The sequence below is a fragment of the Hetaerina americana genome, unplaced genomic scaffold (genome assembly GCF_022747635.1).
Source record: "Hetaerina americana unplaced genomic scaffold, ioHetAmer1.1.p SCAF_4, whole genome shotgun sequence".
NCBI classification, from domain to species: Eukaryota; Metazoa; Arthropoda; class Insecta; order Odonata; family Calopterygidae; genus Hetaerina; species Hetaerina americana.
The window spans coordinates 18986333-18995312 of record NW_027286985.1 but is presented as its reverse complement, the minus strand read 5'-3'; the positions used below and the strand labels follow the sequence as shown (position 1 = coordinate 18995312).

General features: G+C 34.3%; 2 protein-coding genes across 2 annotated transcripts; both read left to right on the top strand.

The window, feature by feature from the left end:
* Positions 1 to 433: 433 nt before the first annotated feature.
* LOC139692095 (zinc carboxypeptidase A 1-like) lies at positions 434 to 2950 on the top strand. Its single transcript, XM_071590128.1, has 4 exons — positions 434 to 607; positions 707 to 843; positions 2667 to 2745; positions 2888 to 2950. The coding sequence occupies exons 1-4, from the start codon at positions 434 to 436 to the stop codon at positions 2948 to 2950; spliced, it is 453 nt and encodes a 150-aa protein (XP_071446229.1).
* Positions 2951 to 5596: 2646 nt separating this feature from the next.
* LOC139692092 (zinc carboxypeptidase-like) lies at positions 5597 to 8973 on the top strand. The gene is made up of 7 exons (XM_071590124.1): positions 5597 to 5611; positions 5736 to 5883; positions 5981 to 6141; positions 6644 to 6731; positions 6888 to 7090; positions 7890 to 7974; positions 8789 to 8973. The coding sequence occupies exons 1-7, from the start codon at positions 5609 to 5611 to the stop codon at positions 8971 to 8973; spliced, it is 873 nt and encodes a 290-aa protein (XP_071446225.1). The 5' UTR covers positions 5597 to 5608.
* Positions 8974 to 8980: the final 7 nt, after the last annotated feature.

The window sequence follows — 8980 nt, the reverse complement described above, 5'->3', positions numbered from 1 at the left end:
TAACTTTACATGTATGAATTACAAAAACAATGATGTAACTGATGAGTTTTCCAATAGCCATTTACTGATCAGATAGCAAAAATTTAAGGCTGAATTGAAAGATCGGACAGGATAAGGTCTGGGGTCAATTATGATAATACTATATCTATATAGTTTAACATCATGAATATATTAAACACATGCTCATACATGTTACATGCATAAAATTTTCAATATTGTAAAATCATTTTTAGATTATACAAAGAGGACTAATGAATTACAGCCAAGTACTACAAAAATATACCAGACTTGGGTGCTATTGAAAGAGTAATAATTTCAGGAAAATCTCTAGGGAATACATCCAGAGCTTAAATTAAAGAGCTGCCATACTTACTATACCCATTACTTACTCTGGGTAACCTAATTGTGTGTGGTTTTTCCTACTGATAGAACCATGGCTATTAGATACTTAATTTTGCTGGCTGTTGTGGCTGGATGCATGGCCGTACCTCTGGAAGAAAGTGAGGCTGTGAAGGCACGCTTTGATAATTACAAAGTCTTCAGAGTTACTCCAACAACTGATGAGCAAGTAAAGATTCTTCAGCAAGTAGAGGAATTGGACAATGGAGTATGTCAACCACCAATTAATGTCTTCAATATATTTTGGTAGTTTTAAAAAAAGCATTCATGCTATTTCTTCTGGAGTTAAACAAATTCCTCTTTCCAGCTTTCTTTCTGGGTTAGTGCATCACAAAAGGGAAAACCAGCTGACATAATGGTTCCTCCTCACAAGCTTCCAATGGCTACAACTATGTTCAAAACTTTGGATTTAAACCATCGTGTCATGGTGGAGAATGTGCAAAGGTATGAAGAAGTAAAGCTGCTTAAAATGCATAGCTTTTTGATGATGAGTAAAAATAAGAAAATAATTGAAGATCTCTGAATTTTGTAGACTAATTTTTCCTTAAGCAATTTGGACTTTGTGACTTGTATATTTCGTTCCTTAGACTTAGAATCCTTAAACTAAGTATAGCCTCTCTCATATCCCTGTTCTTCCTGAATCTAACTTGGTTTTCGGACAGCTTGTCTTCAATTTTTTGATCCATCTGTTGACTGATTATTCTATGGCTTATGCTCTATTAAATATCATGGGTTGAAGAAATTTTGTGGTGATTCTTAAAATTATCAAAGTGAATTGTGAATATCATTAACAACTGGACTCTGACCAGCAGAAGAGGTGCTATTAACCATGCTCCATTGAGAGCAGTCTGCCGCTGGTTTTTTAATTAGTCTTCCTAAATCTTTACCTAAAATTAATTATATACTGATACTAAATGCTGTAAACCTCAACATAAATAATTTTTTTTTAAATCTTCCCTTAGGTCCATGAATAGCCAATTTTTTTACTAATTGCCAGTGGCATTACCACACTTATATTTGCATAAAATAGTTCAGGAAAATAGTAAATACTTCCAATAGGTCAGCTCAACTTCTTATGCTTCCTTCTTTAAGTGCCTTAATACATAACTCTTCAATTTATTACTAAATTTTCCTTCACCTTTCAACTGCCATCATCCGAAAGTGATATTTTGAAATGCCAGGGGATCAGGGTGGTGTGGTGGCTAATGTACAGGCTTCCTACCAAGAGGGCCCGGGTTCAAATCCTGGAGATAAGTATTTTTCAGTGGCACCCCGACCACTACTTGAGGTGCTTTGTGGAGAGCACTTTGAGTGAGAACAATGTCCGTTGGATGGGATGGAACTGTGGACCCTTTGGCACCTTTCAACAAGAGTAGGCTAATGCCAATGCCGGGTTTCCTTCCACCCTTCCTTTCCCATCCATCCTTAATGGCACAAATGACCTTAGCTGTCGGTAGCCTTGCCTAACAATCACTACAGCTACTCCTGAAATGCCTTCCTGACTTAGGGTCTTTCAACTCCCTATAATATCACCCTAATCCCTCCGTATACTCTTCTCATCTCTATCACCTTACAATTTCACTTTTTTCTTCCTCCTTACTACTGCTCCTACTCTGTAATTTTTTGTTACTTTTTTATTTTTTCCTATTTTTCATGCACCCAATGCAATTGGCTTTTGGCTATTTTTGCATTAAAGTAAATAAATAATCAACTTGTTGGTAAACGTAAGACTGAAACTGACAATACAGTAAAAATTAGTCATGCAGAAGTTAATTAGGATATTCACACACATTACTTATGGTATCAATAAAACAAATGCACCATTTGCATTAATATAAAAAGATGAAGTTCTTTTCCATGATCACCTTTTGCACTGTTGCAAGTGTTTGTTTGACCTCAATTTTTTAAATTAAAAAACTTTCCACTCTACAGATATTGGAAACTCTTTTTGTTCACAGACAAAGCAATGGAGATTGAGTTGTTAAATGATGAAATACATTTGTTTTTACTAATAAAAAAATAAATGCTGTATTGCTTTATTAACAACTTAAAATGTTTTATAAATTAAATGTTTATTTACTCAACAGTCAATCCAATTGTCCAATTTTTTAATGCAATGAAATAAAAATAATCTATACATGTAAATATATTCTACATATAATAACATTTATATGTTCATATGCATATTCTTGAATGCATGAAAAATGATTCAACATGTCAGCCTTGAGTTGAGATTCATATGAAACTATGGCCTATATTCCCTAAAGGTTGATTGATGAAGAGCGACCAAAACAACTTCGAGCCTCAAGTGGTTTTGGCTGGGAAGACTACCACAGTCTTGATGAAGTAAGTAAACTATAACTACATTAGCATCTTTTGCTGGTCAGGTAAAGACTGGTAGGGATTACTTTCTGTGACCAATATAATTGCTGTAGGGCTGATAAGCCTGTTTGTCTTGTCATATGTTTACTATATTCTGAATAACCAGATCAAATCAGTTCTCATGACTGATGCTTGGCTTTTAATGCAGAATGCTTTTCCCCAAAGTTAACAGACTATTCTTTCTGAGTTCAGTATGGCCTGGGTTCAAGTCCAATATCAAATAGTGGTAGTATTTATATGACATGGAAAATAGGGACTTGTCACTAACACAGCAATGATACAGGCCATGGGGAGTAATATATGAAATAGTAATACAACTGGCAAAAGATGATAATAGCATTGTAAACCAATTTTATCTCTGAAAGAGATTTAGAGCATGATTACCATATTTTCCCACCAATAACCTGCACCTTATGTATAATGCGCCACCAGATCTTTGTAGTTATTATGGATTTGTATAGATACAGTGCGCCCAGGGCTTCATAGTTATATTGAATGTGTATAGATGCCGTGCATCTGTATTTATACGTATATATGTGCATAAAAATTATATATAGTGTGTGTAAAAATACATCTATATCGGATGTGTGTACAAATATTACTCTATTTGGATTAATTCAATTTTCATTACATAACATGCATGGTTATTTCTTAGATCATCTGAAAATTTTTGTATTGATAAAGCGCGCGTTATCGATGGGAAAATACGGTACTAGCATAGCATATGATCTCTTCATATTTCTGAGAGTTTAGTAGTGCTTCTTGGCTTGAATAGATAAAATTTTTTCCTGCATTTTAACTGGTATCTTCATATAAAAACCTGACCTTGCCTACCCTCACCATGAAGGTGCCAACTAGAATACCAGTAAAACTGATATTTTTTTCGTTGACAACAAAATTTAAACAATTAAATTTTACAAAAACCGAAGGAATGTGCAGAGATCATTGAATCCATACCATAAAAACCTCTGAATGAATATAAGTAACACAATGTATGTATGTAACAGTGGTATCAATTCCAATATCTCTCATGGTAAAAATAGGCTGTTTCAGAAAGTAAGAATTGAATATGCATTTTTTAAAAAATTTTCATTATAAAGACGAAATATTCGCAAGAGACCACAATGGATATATATTTCAAAATAATAACCTTTGGCAGAGATTTCTCTGTTCAACACATTTATCACTGGATAAAAGATTAATTCGCAGAAAAAGAAATTTTCAGGCCCTCTTCCCAGAATTGATGTAGAGACAAAAACATTAATACTGAGGGAAATTCTTAAGGTTGAAAATATCTGTTTACCGTCTACTTCATAGTTGAAATTATATCTATAATTCAAGTATTGCAAAAGAATAGAACAGAATATTTTAATTAGTAGTACGAAAGTTGAGTAATAGATTAGGGTAGAGCTCACCTCATACTTAAGACTTCTATGAAAATTATGCCCTCAAATAGGGGGTCTTATACTCTACCTTGTGCTGTATATTTTCCAAAAAATATCCAGTAATCATACTTGTAAATCCCATACCCTGGGCTTGGCCATCTAAGTTCAGTGGCATCACTTTGACTTGAATATGGAACACTCTATCAGCTGAGCTCTCTACCTTTTGAACTCCCTTTCGTCAGCAAATATTTTGGATTCATTTATTTATTTCATATACTTTATTGCGTAGGTACTGCAATAAAGGTTAGAAATTTGTTAAACATATTCATTGGACTAAAATTCGGGTTAATACGGATAATTACATATATGTATATTGACTAGATATGTGGAGAATATGCACTAAAGAAATTATTATTGATTGCCAATGTGGCTTTATGTGCACTAAATATGTAGAATTTATATGCAATTGAAAGATAGCCACTTACTTCATAAAATGGTCCCACTGACCGCTGTTTTGACCTTAGGAAATAAAAGAAAGTTACAGGGGTAATGTCAGACAAGTATGATAGGAGGTCCAACATGGTGATGCCATATTTCACAAAGAAACCTCCACAGACGAGGCAGAATCAGCTGGTATATTATCTTGGTGAAGCATCCAGGAATTGCTCATCCACAAATCAGGCCTTCATCTCCTTACTCCTTCACAAAGGGCAGTCAGAACCTCGACTTAAAAATGTTGATCAACTGTCTGACCTTCGGGGACCCAGTGAACATAGACAATTCCATACTTGTCAAAAATATAAACAATCATCATGGCTATTAATTTTGATTTGCTCATTTTAGCTTTTTTTTGCTGTAGTGAGGTTGGGTACTCTTTCAATGCATCAATTGGAGCTTTGTTTCAGAATCATAGATGAAAAACTATGATTCATCACAAGTAATCACTCCATCTAACAATTCTGGATCAATACCATTGTTGTTTAAAATGGCAGCACAAATGTTGATGCTTGATTGTTTTTGCTCCAGGGTGAGAAATTTTGGCAACATTTTGACAGCATGCTAGTGCAAGGATTTGTATGGGTGATTACTACAGCAAGACAGAGCAATACACAAACATGCCCATTGACCTCAGGTTGGGGGAAACATCAACAGGCACAGACATGTTCAAATCTGCTGTGGTGCGCTTGCTGTTTCTCAGTAACAACTATTCTGGTTATTTAATTGCCACACCTCATATTACAGCATAGATGGAGTTAAATGTTATGAATCCACATTGTTTCCTTTTCACAAACCATATGAACCTCATTTGAGTTAAATGGACATGGCATATGATTTTACATGCCCCAATATGGTGGACATTTCATTTCAATGTCGTTTCAAGCCATTTTTAGCCCATTTAGAATAAAAATGAGATATATAATTTCATTCAAATTAGTTAAAATATGGTATGTAACGCACTATATTGAATTTATTTGTCCCAGTCAATATTAGTTTTTCCACATAAAATCATATGTATCAATATACATGTCAATTCTAAAACATTATTTGAATTACTTTATCAAATTACAGATATATGACTGGCTGGATATGTTAGCAGCAAAATATCCAGATAAAATTACCACGGTAATTGGAGGACAGTCGTATGAAAACAGACAAATAAAAGGAGTTAAATATTCAACCGGTGGATCAGGGAAACGAATAATTTTTGTTGATGGAGGTAAGTTTGTTTGATAGCAAAACTAATATTGGGTATTGGAAGATAAAACATTTCATTATAATGTAGAAATGCCTCTTTCAAATGTATTACAACATAGGTATGCACGCTCGTGAGTGGATCTCTCCTGCTGTGAACACATACATGCTGAATCAAGTAGTGACCAGCCAAGATCCCACTGTGAGAGAATTAGTTGATTCCTTTGACTGGTATTTCTTCCCAGTCATCAACCCGGATGGTTATGAATACTCTCGAACCACAGTAAGCATTCAATTAATATGAAGAAAAGAATTGAGCAGCCCAAGTGTGAATGGTACTGTCGCAAGGTATATTCATAATAAAGTGAATATTTTTACTCTCCCACAATACTGGAGTAATCACATTTTTGTCAAAAAATAACAAAGTGACCCATGTTGTTTGTAAAAAGTCAATGAAAAGACAAAATCATTCACCAATTGAACCATGGCCAATACCAGTTATCAACAAAATGGGATTTAGACATGACAGGAATGTGAAGCAAATCAGTGTTGCTGCCTCATTGTTAATAGCAAAACACATGCTGCACTTTCTTCAGGCTTCCATGAATATGGAACCTTGATTACTGTTTAAGAATGGATGGTAGAGTTGAAAAGCTCCCTTTCTTAATGAAATGTTATTTCATTAAATTTTATGGAAATCCCTAGAGCATAAATAAAAAAATTTTGCAGTTACAACATTAACGGCTTATTACAAACCACAAATGTTTCTTCTTCCTGCTCTTTAGGACCGTTCGTGGAGGAAAACTCGTGGGCCAGGCAACTTTTTCTGTGTGGGAACTGATCCCAACAGGAACTATGGGTTCCACTGGAGCTGTAAGTTTCACATTCAAGATTCAATAACTGTAAATATTGATGTGACAGCATTCAACCAAATGTTTGTGTTATACATCAATTGATGGCACCAATGTCATAAATATATGAAATTCCAATTACTCATGAAAATCTTCTTTTCATGCACAAAATAATTAGTGGATGGAGCAAGCGACAATCCTTGTGCTGAGACTTACCATGGATCAGGACCATTCTCAGAAGTTGAAACCAAGTCATTCTCTGACTTCATCACTCCACTTGGAAAAGACATTGATGTTTATTTAAGTTTACACAGTTTCAGCCAACTAGTCCTTTTCCCAATGGGATACACTGATCAGCATCTCCCTGATTATGACAACATGGTGCGTATATCATTCAACCAAATCATGCTTGAATTTGATTACTGTCAGAACTTGACTTTTAATTGCCTTAAGATAAAGAAATCTAATATTTCAAGTCCCATGAATGTGAAAAAAATTAGAGTGAAATGAATCAGATCATGAGTATTCTAATGCCCCACTGCCCAACATTGCATTGACCCTATCTGCTTGAAAGCTGCAAGCATCCTTCAGCTAGTTTCCTGCAAATTTGCATGTTAACATTATTTTCCCTGATTATGTGCGATGCCATTTAATTGCCCAAGGAAATGAGTAATGTGTTCATCCCTTTCTAAGTTGCATATTAATCTGATGTATGAATTTAGATTCCGGCAACTGAATGCTAAACTCAGATTTAATATTTAACGATGGATAAATCTGACCATAATAATCAATTTGACCATAACAATCAATTAAGAGAATGGATAGCAATATTTCATAATTTTTTGTACTGAAACATTCTGTGGATATTGAGTAAATACAGGATCTTTGATGCTTTGTGGACATGATAATTCCAAGACAGTGGAGTAAAATTAACTCCCATAATATTGAGGCATTACTAGGGAAAGGTACTGGCTGTTGACCTGTTTGAGGTACTATGTAGTATTTGTTGATAGACATAATGGCACTCAACCGTTAACTATTAAACACTCACAACATTTTCATTTCCTAAAAAAAATATTTTTACTAGTATGTACATTAAGTTCTTCCAGGCATTACTCTTAATCTGTGCTATAATAATACCACTTAATCATAAATTTTTCTTTTAATGTTTCCATCATAGCTTGCTGTTGGGCAGAAAGTAGCTCAATCCCTGGCATCCCGATATGGTACTGTTTATACTGCTGGAAATATTGTTGATACGCTTTGTAAGTATAAATAAACAAGGGCCTATTTTTATCTTTCTAAAAATTGAATCACTTACCATGTTTAAACCTAAAAATCAGGAAGTGAGAGAGGGTGTCAAGTATTACCAGAATTAGGATTGTGACATAAAATTCTTGGCTTAATTTAAATAGGCATTAACATCCTTAGAAATCTGGTAGTTAGAAAATCTTCACCTTTGAAGGTACTGGGTCAAAACTCCAAGGTCAGGAGCCATGGCATAGTACTGATAGTCACTCTTAATCAACCAGAAATCATCACAACATTCACACAAATTACCATACATTAGCAATGTCATTTAAAAGCCGAATGGCAATGGGTGTAAAGATTTATAACAAATTACCACAGTCATCAAAGAGTATCTTTATGATCACAATACTTACAACCTCATATTCAATCTCACGTCATATGTGAGGTTTTCATTGCTTATCAAATTCACAGGAACTTCCTCAACATTCTATATAGATTCCATTTGAGGCCAATTCAAAATGCACTTTTAATATTATACCACATTATATGTTATTCAGGTAACGCCATGCATTATTTAAACAGAAGACTAGCTTAAAACACTGAGATTGAAAAACTCTAATTAAATATTAGATTTTGGTCACTTGGATTAAAAATTCAAATCAAGTGCCACAGTGTACCAATATATACCTAGATAAATCATTTTAGCAGTTTAATGTAATAAGTTACTCCTTATTTTGCCTTAGTGATGCTTAATAGTATAACCAAATACATACATACTTAAAATTAACTAATTATGTTCTCATAGCTGTATATTTTTCCCTTTTCCAGATGTTGCCAGTGGAAGCAACCTTGATTGGGTAAAAGGAGTCTTCAACACTACTTATCCATATGTCTTTGAACTTCGTGACACTGGAGATCATGGATTTCTCTTGCCTGCTTCACAAATATTGCCATCAGGAGAAGAAACATTTGATGCTCTCATAACTTTGGCTCAATCTGCTAAGGCCATGTGAGATAGAA

What these genes read in the sequence shown, in the direction of transcription:
- LOC139692095 (XM_071590128.1), top strand. Translation starts at nt 434, where the DNA reads ATGGCTATTAGATACTTAATTTTGCTGGCTGTTGTGGCTGGATGCATG. An exon ending in TAGAGGAATTGGACAATGGA is followed by an intron (nt 608 to 706) that starts GTATGTCAACCA and finishes TCCTCTTTCCAG; the next exon opens with CTTTCTTTCTGGGTTAGTGC. An exon ending in ACTACCACAGTCTTGATGAA is followed by an intron (nt 2,746 to 2,887) that starts GTAAGTAAACTA and finishes CTGAATAACCAG; the next exon opens with ATCAAATCAGTTCTCATGAC.
- LOC139692092 (XM_071590124.1), top strand. An exon ending in ATGAATACTCTCGAACCACA is followed by an intron (nt 6,142 to 6,643) that starts GTAAGCATTCAA and finishes CCTGCTCTTTAG; the next exon opens with GACCGTTCGTGGAGGAAAAC. An exon ending in CTATGGGTTCCACTGGAGCT is followed by an intron (nt 6,732 to 6,887) that starts GTAAGTTTCACA and finishes CAAAATAATTAG; the next exon opens with TGGATGGAGCAAGCGACAAT.